Raw genomic sequence first — 21,111 nt, forward strand, 5'->3', positions numbered from 1 at the left:
ATTGTTCTACGTACTTTAACAGTTTAGAATTTATTTAATGTCTGTTTGAAAGCTTGTGCATTAGGGCTATTGCTTCCAAAAATGGCATATTTAAGCAAGAACACCGTTAATTGCCACTTGTGGCTGTATTTATTATTCTGACGCTAAAAATTGATATAACATTAATCGCACAGCCAAAACGGTAAGGCCTACATACTTGGTCAATAGATTGTAAACCCTCCCGCTACTAAGGTGCAAAGAATCAGCCTGATTGGCCTCGAGGGGTTTCTACAGTGAAGGAAAATGTTGTCCAAGATTTTCCACCCCATGAGGCATAGAGATTACATTTTTTTTTAAAATAATTCTTGGGTCCAGACGAACCAAAAATTGATACAACTACTAAGATCCACTCACTTCGATTTTTGCTAATTTAGATTATTCACGACATATTTTCATAAACTAGTCTGTGGAATTTAATCTGATTCTAATGATCTTGGTATCAAAACTTTCACAGAAATGTGCCGGTCAATAATTATCAAAAAAATCCTGACATTTCGAAATAAGATGGCCGACATATGCAAACGAGCCTGTACTGTTAATGGCATGTTTTAATTACACTCCTATAACTCCATATTTTACACAAGTCAAATGAACTTTCAGAAATTGCTTTAAGACATGATTCTGAGCATGTATATATTGGTGCATGAAATATTATAGGGGCATATGATAGCAAGTTTTCTCTTTTTCTGAGATTTCTCAGCATCTGCAAGGCTGATCAAGCTGGACCTTGGTATGCTGGTTGGATAAGGCTGTCTTTCCAGGCACAGTGAAATACTTCCACTTTAGTCGACCGCCATTTCCGCTCTAATTTCCTTACGGTTTGTTTTAGGGTGAGCGTTTCTTCATTATACCAGGGAGCGAGTTTTTTCTGTTGTAGCTTTTTACGCTTAAGCGGTGCTACACTATCTAAAGTTGATCGAAGAGTGTTATCTAAGTAGTCCGTTAGTCTATCCTGCTCCAGTGGGTCTGCTGGACTACTGACTGAGGTCAATAAATCAGTGATGTTTTCAGTAAATTTAGGGGCTGTAGATGGGGTTAGTGAGCGCTTTAGATAATAATGTGGGCATGTACATTTTTTAATATCTAAACTCAGTTCATATGAAATTAGGTAGTGGTCTGAGACTGTGGAAGACTGAGGGAGAATATTTAGGTTTTTTATGTTCTTATTATGTTCTTTTTATGTTCTTTAGCTCTCAGCTCTTCTTCTTACAACACTCAACAGACGTCTGGGGACAGAGGATACCAGTTTCTTAAGTTTAGAAATAGAAATGCTCTCCCATTCATGTCTAATACAGGCCTCTAACTGTAACTGTCTTGGGCCTTCTTTGTCGCACCTTCCTCTTTATGATGCAGGCAGGCTGGCCATTCCAGTACTCAGATCCTTCTCCTACATAGCCATGATGTTGTGATTGCTGCAGAATGTGGTCTGGCATTATCTTGTTGAAAAATGCAGGGTCTTCCCTGAAAGAGATGACATCTAGATGGGAGCATATGCTGTTCTAGAACCTGAACATAGTTCTCTGCATTAATGGTGCCTTTCCAGACATGCAAGCTGCCCATGCCACAAGAGCTCATGCAACCCCATACCATCAGTGATGCAGGCTTCTGAACGGAGCGTTGATAACAACTTGGGTTATCCTTGTCCTCTCTGGTCCGGATGACATGGCGTCCCAGTGTTCCATAAAGAACTTCAAATCGTGACTCATCTGACCACAGAACAGTCTTCCATTTTGCCACACTCCATTTTAAAAGACCCCTGGCCCAGTGCAAACGTCTGAGCTTGTGGAGCTTGCTTAGAAATGGCTTCCTCTTTGCACTGTAGAGATTCAGCTGTCAACGGTGGATTGTGTTCACTGACAATGCTTTCTGGAAGTATTCCTGAGCCCATTCTGTTATTTCCTTGACATTGTTTCTGCCCAACAATGGTGGAATTGGTGGTCCTCTTACCATCTTGGCTTCAGAGAGACACTGACACTCTGAGAAGCTCTGTTTAAACCCAATCATGTTGTCAATTGACCTAATTAGTGTTAATTTGTCTTCCAGCTGTTTGTTATATGCTCAATTTCCTGTTTCCAGACACTTATTGCTACTTGTCCCAACCTTTTTGGGATTTGTGTGTATATATATATATATATATATATATATATATATATATATATATATATATATATATATATATATATATACACACACACACACACACACACACACAGTGGAACTTCGACCTACGAACTTGATCCGTTCCGTGACCCGGTTCGTAAAAAAAATTACAAAACTTAACAAGCATAATCAATATGAGGATCAGATGACAAGATTAAATTGTGGTGCCACTGCATTCCTAGATGGCACTATACCACAAAAATAAAACTCATATAACCAGTTATTGTCATATTGTAGTGCCCCCTGTTGGTGAATTTTGGCCATATTGGACAGTAATGCCCTACATAAATCTGTGAAGTTTAGTCTTGATTGGGCTTTATCTGTTTGAATTAGAGCTGAAACAATGTATAAAGCTCCATCCACTTTGACTTTTTGATATATTGCAGCAGCAGCAGCATGTCCAAATCTCAAATCTTTTAAAGTAATTCTTTAGACAGAGACTCTGCAGATTGCAGCAAGACCAATTGTTGGTCGACTCGATCAAAATCCAGGGACTAGTTTGAAAATAATTATTTTCGCACAACTGAGCACATACTATGCATTTTATGACAGTTGTGAGATCACTATGTTTAATGTTTGCTGAGAAATCCCATATTTTTATTGTCATTGTGCCACCTAGTGGCTATAGTTATGAAACTTTTTATGTACAAACCGGATTCCAAAAAAGTTGAGACACTAAATAAATTGTGAATAAAAACTGAATGCAATGATGTGGAGATGGCAAACGTCAATATTTTATTCGTAATAGAACATAGATGACAGGAAAGGAAAAATATGGAAAAATATGTTGTTTCAAAATTTCACAGTGTCAACAAATCCCAAAAAAGTTGGGACAAGTAGCAATAAGTGGCTGGAAAAAGGAAACTGAGCATAAAACGAACAGCAATTAGATCAATTGACAACAAGATTGGGTATAAAAAGAGCTTCTCAGTGTGTCAGTGTCTCTCTGAAGCCAAGATGGTAAGAGGACCACCAATTCCACCATTGTTGCGCAGAAAGATAGTGCAGCAATACCAGAATGTTGTTACCCAGCATAAAATAACAAAGACTTTTAATTTATCATCATCAACCATGCATAACATCATCAAAAGATTCAGAGAATCTGGAACAATTGCTGTGCGTAAGGGTCAAGTCCGTAAAACTCTACTGGATGCTCGTGATCTCCGGGCTTTTAAACGTCACTGCACCTCAAACAGGAATGCCACTGTCAAGGAAATAACAGAATGGGCTCAGGAATACTTCCAGAAAGCATTTGCACTGGGCCAGGGGTCTTTTAAAATGGAGTGTGGCAAAATGGAAGACTGTTCTGTGGTCAGATGAGTCACGATTTGAAGTTCTTTATGGAACACTGGGACGCCATGTCATCCGGACCAGAGAGGACAAGGATAACCCAAGTTGTTATCAACGCTCCGTTCAGAAGCCTGCATCACTGATGGTATGGGGTTGCATGAGTGCTTGTGGCATGGGCAGCTTGCATGTCTGGAAAGGCACCATTAATGCAGAGAACTATGTTCAGGTTCTAGAACAACATATGCTCCCATCGAGATGTCATTTCTTTCAGGGAGGACTCTGCATTTTTCAACAAGATAATGCCAGACCACATTCTGCAAATCAAATCAAATCAAATTTATTTATATAGCGCTTTTCACAACTGATGTTGTCACAAAGCAGCTTCACAGAATTCCAGTAAGACAAGATTTGACGTGAAATGTAAAGACAAATGTAAAACCCTCAAGTGAGCAAGCCAGGGGCGACAGTGGCAAGGAAAAACTCCCCCAGCTGAGGAAGAAACCTTGGGAGGAACCAAGGCTCACAAGGGGTGACCCATCCTCCACTGGTCAATCTACTGGTGATGATAGTTAGTAGTCCATGAGAACTTCAGTGTAGGGACAGCTTCAAGGCACTTGGTGGTTGCTGGAGCGTGGGCAGCTGGTCTGAAGCGTGGAGGAGGATCTCGACAGTCATCCATCAGTGTCCAGACAGACAGGTGGGCAGTCGTTTACTCGGAAAGATGTAAAGGGATGGAATTAGTTTTGAACTGTTTTGTGTTTGTAAAGTAGAAAATATGAAAATTTCCAGAGTGTGGCTAATGACTCCGGCAGATCTGACTATGACAGCATTAACTAAAAGGAGAGAACCAGAAGGACACACAGACACGGGAGCATCCTGAAACACTGGCATCCCTCCGCTCCACCGTCAACAAACCTGAGTGATCGCGAGAAGCGGCGGGACGACAGCACCAGCGTCTCAGTATACTATAATTCCCTGTGTCCATGGACCCCCCGGATCTGCCGCCTTTATCTATGGGGGAGCATTAGCTACCAAATGATAAACTAAACAAATGAGTTTTTAGCCTACATTTGAAGATTGCGACTGTGTCTGAGTCCCGAACATTTTCTGGAAGATCATTCCAGAGTTGGGGGGCTTTATAAGAAAAGGCTCTTCCCCCAGCTGAGGCCTTCTGAATTCTGGGAACATTTAAAAATCCAGTATTCTGTGATCTGAGTGAACGTGGAGGCTCATAATAGGAAATTGTATCTTGAAGATATTCAGGAGCAAGCCCATGTAGAGCTTTATATGTTAATAACAAAATTTTGTAGTCAATGCGGAATTTAACAGGCAGCCAATGAAGTGATGATAAAACTGGGCTGATATGTTCAAATTTTCTAGTTTTAGTGAGGACCCTAGCTGCAGCATTTTGAACTAGTTGAAGTTTTCTTAAATTGCTGCTGGTGCATCCTGACAGTAGTGCGTTACAGTAGTCAAGCCTTGAAGTAATAAAGGCATGTACTAATGTTTCTGCGTCCTGGAGGGATAAGGCATTTCTAATCTTAGCAATATTGCGAAGATGTAAAAAAGCTGTCCTAGTGATACTACCTATGTGTTGATCAAATGATAAATCCGGGTCAATTATGACACCAAGATTTTTTGCTGCTGAACCAGGTTTAACTGGAAAGTTAGCTAGATCTAAAATTAAATCTGATAATTTATTTCTTGTCACTTTTGGACCCAAAAGCAGGACCTCTGTTTTGTTGCTGTTTAGAAGGAGGAAGTTACGCAACATCCAGCCTTTCACGTCTTTTACACAGTCCTCTATTTTCTTTAATCTGTGTTTGTCATCGGGCTTGGCTGAAATATACAATTGTGTGTCGTCTGCGTAACAGTGAAAGTTGATGTCATGGTTTCTTATAACTGTGCCTAGCGGTAACATGTATAATGTAAATAATAATGGTCCTAAAATAGAGCCTTGTGGAATTCCAAATCTTACTTTAGAATAATTTGAATTTAGATTGTTTACTTTTACGAATTGATAACGTTCCGTTAAGTAAGATTTGAACCATAATAGGGCTGTCCCTGTGATTCCAACCATGTTTTCTAACCTTTCTATGAGAATATTGTGGTCTATTGTATCGAAGGCTGCGCTTAGGTCAAGAAGCACCAACAGGGATACGTGGCCTTGATCAGAGGCAAGAAGAAGATCATTTGTTATCTTGACTAGAGCTGTCTCTGTACTATGATGTTGCCTGAATCCAGATTGGAATTTTTCATATATATGATTCTTATGTAGATATGAACTAAGTTGTTGGGCCACAGCTCTTTCTAAGATCTTAGACAGAAATGGCAAATTAGAAATAGGCCTGTAATTAGACAGTGTACTAGCATCAAGATTTGGTTTCTTGATCATAGGTTTAATAACTGCTAGTTTAAAAGCTTTGGGTACATGGCCCAGACTAAGCGATGAGTTTACTATAGTTAAAAGAGGATCAATAATAGCTGGTAGTACTTCTTTGAGCAACTTTGTGGGAATTGCGTCAAGTGTGCAAGTTGTACAGTTTGCGGAGGTGATAATCTTCTCTAGTTCTAATTGTGGGAGTGGGTAAAAGGTTTCAAGTCTTTCTTTTACAGTTATATTATGTTTTATTTCATTCACATCAGGTGGCAGCCAGGATGGATTTGATCCTGTGGCTAGAGTTTGTTGTCTAATATTCTCAATTTTATTATTAAAAAAGTCCATAAAATCTTTACTGGTGAGAGTTGCTGGAATTAGTTGTTCAGAACCTGCTTGATTTTTTGTAATTCTAGAAAACACACTAAACAGTGCTCTCGGATTATTTTTATTATTGGAGATCAGCGAGGCCAGATATGCTGAGCGAGCTTTAGTGAGGGCATTTCTATACTCTATAAGGCTGTCCTTCCAGGCAGAATGAAACACTTCAAGCTTGGTTGATCGCCATTTCCGCTCTAGTTTTCGTAATGTTTGTTTTAAAGTACGGGTCTTATCGTTATACCATGGTGCGAGCTTTTTCTGTCTTATACTTTTATGTTTAAGTGGTGCTACCTTTTCTAAAGTAGATCGACAGGTATTTTCTAGGTAGTCAGTTAGTACATCTAGGTCCATTGGGTCTGATGGAGCTGGAACTGGGGTCGATAGTTCTGGTAGGTTTTCTATAAATTGTAGGGCGGTAGATGGTTTTATTATACGCCTTGTAGAATAGCGAGGGTTCTTACATATATTATGGATAAAACGTAGCTCATATGAAATTAAGTAATGATCGGAGATTGCTGAGGATTGCGGTAAGATATTAATTTTGTCAATGTTAAGACCTAGTGTCAGAACTAAGTCTAAAGTGTGGCTGCAGTAGTGTGTAGGCCCTGTTACATTTTGAGTAATACCAATAGAGTCTAAGATTGAGGTAAATGCCTTTTTTAGTGGGTCACTTTCCTTCTCGAAATGGATATTGAAATCTCCTACAATTATAACTTTATGATTGCACACCGCTAGGTTTGTAGCAAAATCGCTGAATTCTTTCAGAAATTCTAAGTAAGGCCCTGGTGGTCTGTAAATGTTGCATAATAAAAATGTGTCCTTTTTTGTGACCGGATTTGTAATAATAGTGGAGAGAACCTTAAAAGAAGAAAAGGTGTCACATTGTTTAAGACTAATTTCTAGGGTATTTTGGTAAATTACACATACTCCACCTCCTTTGCCTGATATTCTTGGGCTATGTGCATAATTATAGCCTAGGGGGGTGGCTTCATTTAGTGCTAAATATTCATTTGGTTTAACCCACGTTTCCGTGAGACAGAAAACATTGAATTTATGATCACTTATAATATCATTTACGATGAGTGCTTTTGAGTTTAGCGATCTTATGTTGAGTAATCCAAATTTTAGTTCTGAGGTGTTGCTGCTAGGTGTTGTGTTTGATTTAATATTGATTAGGTTGCTGAAACAGGCTGATTTTGTTTTTCTACTTTTACATTTAGTTCGGGGGAAAGACACAGTCTCAATACAGTTGAACCTGGGTGACGCCTCAAGACAGTTCGCAGACGGTCGGTTTAGCCTGTCTGTCTGCGGCCTGGTCCCGGCTCTGGATTGTCAGCAGCTATCTACACTACTCTGCCGACTAACTAAAAGACTATGTGCTATACTGCAAGAAAGTAAGGCAGCACCCTCCCGCGTGGGGTGGATACCATCCCTACCTATAAGACCAGGCTTGCCCTCAAAACGTAACCAATTGTCTATAAAGCCCACTTGATTTTCGGAACACCACTTGGACATCCAGCAGTTTAACGCCCAAAGTCTGCTGTAAGCTTCGTCGCCACGCCGCATTGGTATGGGGCCAGGGCAGATTACGGCATCGGACATCGTCTGGGCCAGTTTAATCACCTCTGTAATATTACCCTTAGTTACCTCAGACTGCCGCAGACGAATATCATTGGCCCCTACATGAATGACTACCCTCGAATATCTCCTATTAGCTAACAGTCAAAGGTTGCCACCAATATCCGGCGCTCTGGCTCCCGATAAACAGCTAACTGTTACTGCCGGCGCCCCTAAAGGAGTAGCTAATTTCACGTGCCGAACAATAGAGTCTCCTATAACCAGAGCACTCTTAACAGGCTCCTCAGCGGGTGCTTCGCTGAGCAGGGCAAACCTGTTTGACACGCGAATCGGAGGAGTGTGGTGTCCCGGTGGGCTAGCTTTGGCCTCAGCTTTGGCCTCAGCGTTAGCATCAGCCTTAGCTTTCCGGCTATGACGCCGAGACGTCACCCATTCACCCCGCTGTGAGGGCTCTAACGCCGGAGTCGTGGGGGTGCTAACTCTCCCTAAGGCACCCGGAGTTGCTAACACTGAATCTCGCTGTTTATCCCTCAACAATAATAAGCTCCGGATGCGCACTTCTAGCTGGTCCACTTTATCCACCAGAGAGCTAACTAGCTGACACTTACTACAAATACAACCACTATATTTATCGCTAGAGGTGGAAAAGGGCGTTAAACTAAACATGCCACACTCTGAGCAGGCAAAACAGCCAGTAGTAGCCATGGAATTGCAGGTACTTACCGCTTTTAGTGAATTTTAGTAACTTACACCAAGAACGTTACTCCAGGGTCCGGTGGCAGTTTTAGTGCCTCTGTAATGAATATTCCTGCGGAGACAATCTAAAAGACAGATCTATGGATGGTTAGTAGGTTATAAAAACAGATATAAATATAGAAATAACAATGGAAACGATTAAACAGGAAAACCCGAGCGATCAAAACAGCTTCCAAACGGGTACAGAAACAGCCAAACGGGTTGCCAGATCTCCACCAGATCTCTAAGCAATGACTGTTGGCTGTAGAAGGTTTCTGCAGCAGTCACAACATCATGGCTACGTAGGAGAAATGTTTAGTGTCCCAACTTTTTTGGAATCCGGGTTTTGTGTGTGTGTGTGTATATATATATATATATATATATATATACACACACATACAGGTGCTGGTCATAAAATTAGAATATCATGATAAAGTAGATTCATTTTAGTAATTCCATTCAAAAATTGAAACTTCTATATTATAGTTATTCATTACACACAGACAGATTAAGTGTTTATTTCTTTTAATTTGATGACAACTAATAACTTACAACTAATGAAGACCCCAAATTTCAGTATCTCAGAAAATTAGAATATTACTTAAGACTAATACAAACAAAGTTGGGGCTCCTTTTGCCTGAATTACTGCAACAATGCGGCGTGGCATGGAGTCGATCAGTCTTTGGCACTGCTCAATTTTCATGAGAGCCCAGGTTGCTCTGATAGTGGCCTTCAGCTCTTCTGCATTGTTGGCTCTCGCATACTGCATCTACCTTTTCACAACACCTTTCACTTATCTTTTCTATGTGGTTAAGGTCAGGTGAGTTTGCTGGCTAAATAAAAACAGGGATACCATGGTTCTTAAATCAGGTACTGGTAGTTTTGGCACTGTGTGCAGGTGCCAAGTCCTGTTGGAAAATGAAATCTACATCTCCATAAAGTTGGTCAGCAGCAGGAAGCATGAAGCACTCTAAAACTTCCTGGTAGATGGCTGCATTGACCTTGGACCTCAGAAACCACAGTGGACCAACACCAGCAGACGACATGGCACCCCAAACCATCACTGACTCTGGAGGCTTTAAACTGGACCTTAATCAACATGGATTCTGTGCCTCTCCTCTCATCCTCCAGACACTGGTACCTTGATTTCCAAAGGAAATGCAAAATTTACTTTCATCAGAGAACATAACTGTGGACCACTCAGCAGCAGTCTAGTCCTTTTTGTCTTTAGCACAGGCGAGACACTTCTGATGCTGTCTCTTGTTCAAGAGTGCCTTGACACAAGGAATGCGACAGCTGAAACCTATGTCATGCATACATCTGTTCATGGTATTTCTTGAAGCACTCACTCCAGCTGCAGACCAGTCTTTGTGAATGGGTTTTGTTTCATTTAAAGGCCTTTGCAGGTGTTTTGAGTTAATTAGCTGATTAGAGTGGGGCACCAGGTGTCTTCAATATTGAAGCTGCAGACCAGTCTTTTTTTTTTAATGGGTTTTGTTTCATTTAAAGGTCTTTGCAGGTGTTTTGAGTTAATTAGCTAATTAGAGTGTGGCACCAGGTGTCAATATTGAACCTTTTCACAATATTCTAATTTTCTGAGATACTGAATTTGGGGTTTTCATTAGTTGTCAGTTATAATCATCAAATTAAAAGAAATAAACACATGAAATATATCAGTCTGTTAAATAAATAAATAAGACTGTACCAATAAGTAAATGTTTGTTATTAAAAAAGCATGCAAATTCATTTTAATATCATCAGTAATTTTACTGTGTAACAATGCTTCAGAAATAGCAACAACATAAGGTTTGTAAAGAATAATCCAGGCTCTGAGAATATAATATAATAATGTGGTCTAAAATATCTCACTTATTTAGATAACATTTATTTAGTTTAACATATCTCACTCACCTTACTTATAACAACACTACATGGACATACATTTGGCATATATCACTGCAATATGTGTGAGTTACTTTGCATGTACATGTTGCTAAAAAAAAATTCCATTAATACTGAAAGTTTTAAGGCATTTGCAGATGCCGGAGCACCCGGAGGAAACCCACGCGGACACGGGGAGGACACAACAAACTCAGACAGTCACCCAGAGCGGGACTCAAACCCACGACCTTCAGGTCCCTGGAACTGTATGACTGCAACACTACCTGCTGCGCTACCGTGCTGCCCTGTAAATTACAAAAAGAAGAGGCTTCCGAATAGAAAAAAATTATTAAATGAACTTACAGTAAAAAACAAATGAAATCAACAAGAACAGATTGGTTTCATCCCTGTTTAGAAAGCCTAAATCATTTACTGCTCTTACACCTTCTGGACTGTTATTCCTGATATTGGGGCTTTAAATGGTGGCCACTTCACTTTTCTAACCTCTAGTGGTTTTATAAAAGATTATATTGTAGAACATGAGTATTGAAAGTATTATGTGACATGACATAAAAGAACAATAAAAACTAACCTAAAAATTAGGTAGTTTGAAAATGGAAAGCCAAAAAATTCATTACTATATTTGAGTTCCATCAAGAAAAATTGCTCCAAAGGCATGTGCATTGTTTGCTTCTGTTCTTGGAGATAATATTGTATCCATAAGTACGTATGAGTTTTGCTTTAGATGATGCAACCCTAATCCTTATGATCATGAATTTAACATATTCATTTTTTATTTATTTATTTAATTTTTTAAATATAAAATTACAGTTGCCTCCGGTCTCAAGCTAGCTTCTCTAAATGTAAGGCCATGGCTGCCCCTCTTATCCATGGTTTGCAGTTACATGATTATTTTCTTTTGCATGGGCACCATATTGGGAAATGGTTGTCTATTTCAGAGTGCACCACTAATGTAGACTGATGGGAAAGACATTAATTTATCAAATACACAGCTCCTCTCCATGCACTGGAGAGTGTCTTACAACACATGGGAAGTATTGTGGGGGTGAAGGGTAACATTGTGTAGCACGATGAGGAGAAAAACTCTAAACTTCTGTGCTCTTCTGTCAGAATCTGAATGAGTTATTCATACACAGATCAAGCTTCGGTAATTGTTTTTGACATGTGTGTTGTTGCTTTAGCATGTAAGGAATTAGAGACATTTTATTATCACAACTGTATGCCTGAAGTATTCTTCTGGTTTGGTTTAAACTTTAATAAAGTAGTTATCCTTCTCTGAAAGTATGACTGATCAATGAGAGAGATTTTCATGATTTAGTCTTCATTGCACATAATTCATGTGCTGCTTGTTAGTTTGTTATATAGATTAAATGTAATTGTTGACTTCACCAAGAGAAATTGTTTGTACACCAGATACTTGGCCAATAAAAAATTCTGATTCTGATATTTCTCTGATGGAAGATTTGAATACACATATGAACATTTTAGGCTTTCTAGAGGAGATCTTTAGCTGCCTAGTGCCTCACCTTCTTACAAGTTTAAGTGATTTTTAATTTAAATATTATAAATTCTGTTTCAAATAATAGTAAGTCTTTTGAAATCAAACAAATTAAGGATGTTTAGAACATAGCAGCCATGATCTGGCATCAGATTTAGACAGCAAAAAAAGAGTCATTTTCCTAGATTTAGCGAATGCATTTGTCTCAGTGCCACATAAATAATGTAGAAAGCCTTTGAATTTTTCCAGGTGCCAGATAAGGTTACTAGGTTTGTTAAAACATATTTCGAGGACATTCAGTTTTCCTTTTGTACATGGGCATTTGTTACGTCATGACTGCAGTTAGAAATGGATGCATGATTGCACCATTAGCATTTACGATGGTGGTAGAAATCGGGGCCTCTGAGTGGGTCGTAGGCAGGGGTTGCATGTTGGTACTCTGCTTTCCCCCATCAGGGCTTACATGGATGACATGATGAACCTGACAACTACTGTGCTTTGCACACTGTGGTTGCTGGAGAAGTTAAATGATAATCTAAGGTTGGCTAGGCTGAAAGTTAAACTGAGCAAGTCTAGAAGTCTGTTGATTGTCAAAGTAAAACTTGTACTGGAAAAGTTTTTGCATGGAAGAAGAAATGATTCCTACAGTACTGGAGAGTCCAGTGAAAAGTTTCCAAAGAAATAGCATCACTAGAGAAAAGGCAAATGATGACTAGACTTATTCATGATCAGGAAGAGGAGGCACGGTGTGCAACAGCAGGGTCACAGGCAAAACAAGGACAGTGGATTCGCTGGGAGAATCTAGAGAAGGGGAAGATCACTCGGCAAGAACTGTGGGCGATGGAGACAAGTCGTACATTTTTGCTGGGAGCAACTCATGATGTCCTTCCAATTCCACACAAGCTTCGACAGTAGGTATGTGAAGGCTACTGTCACTGTAGATGTACAGGGATTGGCACTCTGAAGCATATTCTATCAGCTTATATGGTTAGTTTGTCGCAGGGGCAGTATACATGGAGACATAATCAGGTGCTGAGGATTTTAGCATGTTTGCTAGACAGCAAGTGCTTTGAGGTAAGTGCATTAACGAGTGGTTGTAGTAATAAAGTGGTTAGGTTTGTGCGTGAGGGTGAATGTATTTGACAGTGTGCACAGGCTATAAATATTGGTAGATGGGGCAAAGCATGAGATTGGAAATTGCAGGTGGATGTAGGTGAAAAACTACAGGTCCCAGAGTGCATTTGAAGATGCAGTAGACAAAGCATGCGAAAGGAAAAAGCTGAAGTACATTGACTTGGTGGCAGAGGTGAAGGAATGTGGGGGGCAGGCACATGTTAGACTGGTGGAGATAGGGGATTTTTAGTTAAGTCTGCCACATCCCTGATTCTGCCGTTTGGCATCAAGGGCCGGAAACTAAGGACAGATGTGAAGACTTATTAGAAACAGCTGAAAGGTCTAGCCAGTGGTTGTGGATAATGAGAACACAGACTAGTTTAGGAAATGCACTGTAGAGGTGCTGTTGTTGTGGATGGTGATGTAGCACATAAAGATCACATGGAACTGGTGGCACTGACCATGCATTAACGGTGCTAGTGGGGCTAGGTACAGGCTTAATCACCAGGGAGGCCAATGTGGATTTACGGTTGTTGATACTTAAGGGTAAGGTTGGACTGCAAAGCTAGCTTTGAGGGGTGTGGTTCTGGGACACATAGACTTCATTGTTGAGCCTTCTGGTGGTGTAGTGGGCTTAATTCAGCAAAACACTTACAAGGGGTGGTGCCTACCTAATGACTCCTGTTAATAGCGAGTGATGCAGAAATGGATTGACCTGTAATTCCAGTATAATTTTATGAGTCCAAAAATCACACTTCTAAAGGAAAATGAATAAGAACAATTCGTTCATGTTATTAATCATATTACATTAAAAACAATAATGTCAATAATCATGAGCGGCACAGTGGCTTGGTGGTTTGCATGTTCGCTTCACAGCATTTTTTGGGTTCAAGTCCTATCTGGGTGGAGTTTCCATGTTCTCCCTGTGTCTGCATGGGTTTCCTCCGGCGTCTCCGGTTTCCTCCCACAGTCACAAAAACATGGAGGTTAAGTGAATTGGCTTCTGTAATAACTGTCCTGCTGTGAGTGAATGAGTGTGTATGTGTGTGAATGTGTGTGCGCCAGGATATGGATTGGCCCTCTATCCTGAGTCAAACCCTAGTGCCCGATGCAGTCCCCCAGGTTGGTGGCCATTCCTGGTTGGGAGTACATTGTGCACGTTTGGCTGTTATTTCCTGCCTGTGTGTGTGTCGATTGAGTGTTGAATGGAATTGTGTTCTTAGCAGCGTTGATTGTAAAGTGTCCTTGATCTAGAAAGGCACTATATAACAGTAAAAATAAATAAATAAATAAATAAAATATAATGAATAATAAAATTAATGATCTTATTAGATCCTGATTGAAGATTAATAAGAGTAATGAAGATGACTAAAACTGTTAGTCTGATGTTCAAAGTCTTAATTCATCTTTCTTTTTAACTTCACATCTCTCACTATAACTAACCTTTTTGATCTACATCCCTGATTGTGTGCAGTGTGCCTCTGCCGCCTTTTGCAGCAGGATCCATATTTACCCGTGCTCTGTGGCATGCCACGTTTTCTTTATTTGTAAGAGGCATCTATTAGAAGAGGACTTCCCACTTACATACTGCTTGCTTACATGCATTATCCTATAGAAATGTGAAATTAAAAACAGATTTCATTTATAGATTTTAAACTTTTTAGACTACCTTCAAGCTGCACATTATAGTATGTTATCATTTTAATAACAACAATAATTTTAAACATTTTAATATTATTATTATTAATAATAATAATAATAATAATAATATGCATTTTTTGTTGATAATAACAATAATATAAACATTACAAAAGTAGAAGTGTTGTCCATAAATTGATTAAATTAGTCTCATAAAGGAAGAGGTACCATGGTGTAACCCAGTTACAGTGGATGAATATGTAAACACTTGACATTGGTGATTTATGTTTATTAACATAACATTTGACATGTATTCCAGTCATACCTGACCATGAAATGAAAATGCTTTATTTTGTCAAATATTAAAGAGAGTTACTAACTTTGACTTGTGGCAGTTGGGGTCTTCAGGGATCCTTCTGTTTGATATCACATCCTTTCACATGATGATCTGGCTCATTTTTCAGAATAGCTCCAAAACGGGTGGTTACACCAGTAGACATACCAGACATTTGACTTAGCATACATGATTCCCCATGTTAATGAATATATTCAGAACTGCAATGTTTCTCTATTATTATTTGGAATTAAAAAATACTTGTTTTAGATTATGCCAATTTATTTCAGAGGCTGTTTAGATTACACATTTGTTCACCCATTTATACTCTTGTTGCTGCATTTTTATGGTTATACCATTTTTAGACAATTTGCCTTATTTCCTCACTATTATCTCATAACTTAATGAAATCAGGCACTTCAAGATAGGGGCACAAAGAAAATATATTTTAAGGTAAAGTATAACTTTATTATGAAATGTTCACATTTTTAAAGCTATTCAAACCTCAGGGAGAGAAAAAAAAACGAGCGGCACATCTTTCACACAACCTTAGATGTTAAGGGTAGCTGGTTGCTTATTACATCATAAACATCCACAGCAACCTTAGGGTGTAGCTGTAGGAGCTGAACAATAAAAATTTATGCAGCTGCCAGTAGAAAGAGAGTGGGGTGGGCCCTATGTGAATCTCTAATGGATTGACATAGGATATTTTCCATCTTATTATTGTTGTTATTATTATTATTATTATTGTTTATGTTTATAACTTTCATTATTAGAGTGAAATCTTTATAAAATCATTGAGATGTGTTTTCATCAAAATGAACACCTTTTTCCCCCTCTCTGAAAGTGTTAATATTTTGGTTTTAATGTCTGTCTCTTTTTACACAGAATACATACAGAAATATGCAACAGAGGAGGCCCTGAAGGAGCAAGAAGAGGGTGCAGGTGATTCTTCATCAGAAAGCTCCATGTCTGATTTCTCAGAAGATGAAGCACAGGATATGGAATTGTAGTGGAATTTGAAAACACCTCTTGTTTATTGCAGAGACTATATAATTTCCTAACATGAGAAGCAGACTATAATATTCATAATTAAACAAGGCAATTTTTATTTTTGTTGTTGTTGTTATTATTATTATTATTATTACTACTACTACTACTACTACTACTACAACTACTACTAAACCTGGATTTTTATGAATATCTAGTATTGATAATAAATATCCTATTAGGCGTTTATCTATTTCTTTGAGCTGTCCCTAGATTTCTCTCTCTCCCTCTCTTCCACTAACAAAGGCTTGTAGTTCTCTCCCTACATTCCATGTTGGTGTGATTTCAAAATATGTTCACTACCCTATTTTTGGTATTTTACCATGCTTCAGGTTCTAGGCAAAATATTTGTAGTATTTTTGTGTGGATTATAATTATTATTATTATGTATTGGCTTTTTTGGCATCACAATTGTTTTTAGGACATTTTGAATTCCACATTTTCTGATTGCAAGGCCTGGAAGTTTTCTAAATATCCACGTGGTGACAAAATATTTTTACAATGTTAATTAATACAATGTATGAGAGAGCTATAGCCTTATTTGGGCACAAACATGAACATTGAGCAAAACTAGTCATTTTCATTATTTGATTGTATAGTACTGGTTGTACAGTTGCAAATTAGATTGCATGAACATTTTCCAAGTCATTGCTTCTTGCAAATTTCAGGAATTTTCAGAGAGACCTTTTAGCTAGATGGATTAATATTAAAATTCCGCATGACCCCAGGAGAATGTATAAGGGTTTTTGGCAAGCATAATTTTCCCTTCCACCCAGCACACATTTTCTTCTGAAGCTGCTGTTGGATGAACCTCTACTGGTAGTTTCAATCAGTCTTTTCAGTTGCTAGAGAGCAGTAGGATCTGTTAAACCATCTATGGTTTAATAATTGTGAACTTGTTTCTTTTGTCACACCTGCTTTGTCAGTCATAAACTCATGCAGTTTTTTTTTTAACTTAATTACTTTTTTCTCTTTGATATTTTTTAGATAGAACAAAAACTAAACGTTTTAACTAAAAGTTTTATATGTATTTCATTCATTACATTTCTGCATGCCTTTTCATGCAAGGTCATTACGAATGGTGGTCCAAGACTTCCATTAGTCTATCCATTTTTGTGACCTGTCAGTAGTCGCCTGCAGAAATGATATGTACAGTGTTTATCACATTACTGGAGAAAACAGTATTTGTGTTTAAACAACTGATGTAGTCACTATGTATTAGAACATAGCCAAAATAGCTTTATCTTGTTCATATCTTCATCTGCTTAAGCATGTAACCCAAGTAATTATGATTTTAAAATTGCACTCTTGTGGATATTATTGAGCATTTGTTTCTGTGAACACAGAATATTATTCTATTTTAAAGATACAACAATGCATGCTTTTTTAAATCACTTCTATGTTTCTAGGAATCCATATAAATTATAGCCATTCCTGATATAAATTGTCCCATATTGCGTTGCTAGTACTTTAATACCACATGGCCGCACATATACTCCATTCGTAGCAGATGGTAAGATGAAGTAAACTGTGTGGTTTGTGCTTAGAATATCAATCACACATTACCTCATGCCATAGTCCACCTATAAAAGGTTATCTCTGTAGTGTTCTGTTACGTAGTGTGGAATTTGCCATACATGCGCATCTAATGATCAGAATGAATACAGAGTATGATTGTTAAAGCTTTCAAAAGAGCAACATTTGACTAAATTAATATGGACAAACATGAGTCTTCAAAAATGTTCCAAATTTAAATATAGTAGTTATTTGTTAACCACCTTAGAACATTTCTGGTCAAGAAGTAAAGGGGAAAGGAAAAAATGCATATGTAGGGTTAATTAACTTTTTATTGTGAGTGCATATTATAAAAGGTGTTTATCCTGTTGTATGCTCTTAGGACCTTTAAATGGCTTCTCCCAGTACAGGTTTTACCCATGTTTTTAAACTTCATAATGATTCATATTTGTGAAAACAGGGTGTTTTGCAGTGGTGTCAACCAGTTACCAGCTGACTTTTTTGTATTTGGTTTGAACTAGGGATGTCATGATACCAGAAATTGAAATAAGTCGGTACCAGTACCACTAAAATTCCAAAATTCTCTATACCAATTTAATTACTCAATGAAACAAATGCTTGTCTACATAAATGCTTTTATTTAAAAAGACTTTTCCAGCAAAAACAAAAAAAAAGTGCAATTTTTTTTTCAGTTTGTTTTGTTTACTGTTGTTTCTAACCCAGTACTCTACCCCTTTAAATCCCAGATGTATTGGAAGGTGGGAGCTACACCCTAATTGGCTGTAGAGTGAGGCAACCTCCCGCAGACCCCTCCAGTATTTAAACAGTCTCAGTGGAAGAAAGGCAGCTAGTGAAAGAAATATTTGAAAACATATTTATTGTCTTGATTATTGTTTGTTGACCTTGTGGCTGCCAAATGAAAAAAAAACTCCACTGACGGCTCACAAACCTGAGTAAGCGGTGTAAGTGCTTTCGGTGTGGTACTCCGATAGGAAAGGTGGCAGTACACTACATAACCATGGAAATGGATTGAGTACTTGGGAGTGCGGCGCGTGTAGTGAGAGCAAAGTTACAAAAATTTGGAAGTGCACGACCACAGGCCGTGATACCAAGCGGATCCAGCAAACAAGGACAGAGACGATGCGACTGCATCACTTTTGGTGCAGACCCTCGCGCCGTGTTCAATGCGTCAAGTATAAACCTAGGTTTAGGCGCTAAAACCAAATGCCCTCTGCTGAAATATGGGTCTATGGGTCTCCCGCCTCCTCGGGTGCGCGTCGCCATGACTTGGCCCTTGATTATGGAGCGAGAGATTAGTCTCAAAATACTTTACAAATGCGTAAATGTTAATCCACAAATAAAACACAAGTCACAAATATGTTTCACTATTCCCAATTGAATACATCCCAATCGGTGTCTCACGGTCTGCAATTTGTACAAATACAGTTGCATTTATAAATACATGTTTTTGGTTTTTGGTTTGGTTTTCATATATCACAATTTTATGCGAAAATAAATGCATATGTTTAAATTTACATTGCAAATATTTGTAAAATCAAAGTCTCGAATTTAAAATTTATTTGTAAAATGTAGAATCTGCATTTGTGGATTTATGTCACTCACATGTTTTCCGTGATGTGCATTTGTTCATTTCCTCTCGTGGGTTTTGGATTGTGAGACTTTCCTTTCGCATTTCACCGGATCCAAATACAAATGCAACCTGATCCACAAATGTGGCCAGCAGGCGAATAAGCCACCGCTAGGTGCCACTGTTGTTTCCCCCAGTGTCTCAGGACTGTCCTGTTGCTCTCAAGGCCAGCTAAACAACCCCCTGTAGGCGGGACTATGACTCCATTGGAAGCCTCAGTAAATGATATACAGCTAACTCTGGCTGCTGATTGGCTAGATAAAAGTGTTGACTAATGAGAAGTGCATATTCTGTATCGGAGCCGTAGGGTATCTGCCTTTCCCTGCGGCTGATTGAGAGCATCTGTCTAAAACAAATCACCCATTTTAACAATCCAATCTCAAAATTACGAAACATTTCAGTCCAATAAGCAAATACGGGATGATTTTAACATATTTTATTTGACAACCCTAGTCTGCAGCGAAATTAGGGAAGTTACGTTGGATTTTAACGTCGTTAAATTTAGGGCACCTTCAAAAGCGTTCCACAGTGATCCCCCTCCTTACTGTCTGTGATATGAAGCTGAATTCAGCGGCTTGGAGGCTTTTGGTTCGAACTTCCACATTAAATGTTGCGCAAATGCATCTCAATTTAATCCCCCACGTTCTAAAACAACAGTACCACCTAGCGGTGGCTTGTTCGCCTGTGGCCACATTTGTGGATTGTGCTGCATTTGTATTTGGATCGTGTGAAATGCGAAAGGAAAATCTCAAAATCCAAAAACCTGCGAGAGGAAATGAACAAATGCACGTCACGAAAAACATGTGAGTGACTTGATCCACAAACGCAGATTCTACAATTTATAAATAAATTTTAAATTCAAAACTTCGACTTAACAAATATTTGCAATTTAAATTTAAACAAATGATATGTCTATGAAAACCAAAAACATGTGTTTATGAATGTAACTGTATTTGTACAAATTGCAGTCTGAGAGACACAGATTGGGGTGTATTCATTTGTGAACAGTGAAGCATATTTGTGACTTGTGTTTAACTTGTGTATTAACATTTAAGCATTTGTAAAGTATTTTGAGACTAATCTCTCTCCATACTAGATAGGTATACAGACTTGATTGACATTGCGTTGGAGTCTAAGCTACACAGGGATTTTGTGTGTGTGTGTGTGTATATATATATATATATATATATATATATATATATATATATATATATATATATATATATATATATTAAAGGGAACAGCCTAAGGTAAGGCCTGGTATGCTTTGTGTGAGTCTCTTCTGGGATCTCGTGTGGTCTGGGAGATCTGTGAAGCCTTTGATGCCTACTGTACTCCTGAATTTTGTATCGACTTGTTACCGAAGTACCGGTTCTTGTGACATCTCTAATTTGAACATAGAATATATTGATGGTCAACAACATTACCTGATTGCTATGATAGCTGCTCTGAGGGAATGTAAGTGACACGTTGCTTAATTTCAGTTCCCTTTAGGCAGTATTACATGAAGATGTGTTTAGCAGATAATATAAATTGTGTTCCATTAAATTTTTGTATAGTAATTGGTGAATTAGTTTGACGTTCCTTCAAACATGCACATTTGCTTCACAGCAGTGCTTTTCCTACTTAATTTCCCCTCATAGCACTGCTTTTATGTGCACTTTTAGCTATAACGCAAACTTTTGTTCTATCCAGATTTTTTTTTTACTCAGACAAAATTTAAAAATGAGTGCATGTATTTGTTGTTTTTAATATTTGAATAAAATTAAAAATTCTGAAATCGCTTTTATGCTAATGTATAACTTGAAATAACAATTTTCTGAACCCTGCTCTTTGGTTTTTTCTGTTTTTC

General features: G+C 38.3%; 1 protein-coding gene across 1 annotated transcript in view; it reads left to right on the forward strand.

Annotated features, from left to right (window-relative positions):
• ube2h (ubiquitin-conjugating enzyme E2H (UBC8 homolog, yeast)) overlaps positions 1-20,459 on the forward strand; it is a 145,355-nt gene extending 124,896 nt beyond the window's left edge. The window contains exon 7 of the mRNA XM_066667476.1: positions 15,935-20,459. Coding sequence (XP_066523573.1) covers positions 15,935-16,059 — 125 coding nt within the window. The 3' untranslated portion in view covers positions 16,060-20,459. The remainder of the gene's footprint in view (positions 1-15,934) is intronic.
• The last annotated feature ends 652 nt before the right edge of the window (positions 20,460-21,111 follow it).

The sequence above is a fragment of the Hoplias malabaricus genome, chromosome 4 (genome assembly GCF_029633855.1).
Source record: "Hoplias malabaricus isolate fHopMal1 chromosome 4, fHopMal1.hap1, whole genome shotgun sequence".
In the NCBI taxonomy this organism is placed as follows: domain Eukaryota; kingdom Metazoa; phylum Chordata; class Actinopteri; order Characiformes; family Erythrinidae; genus Hoplias; species Hoplias malabaricus.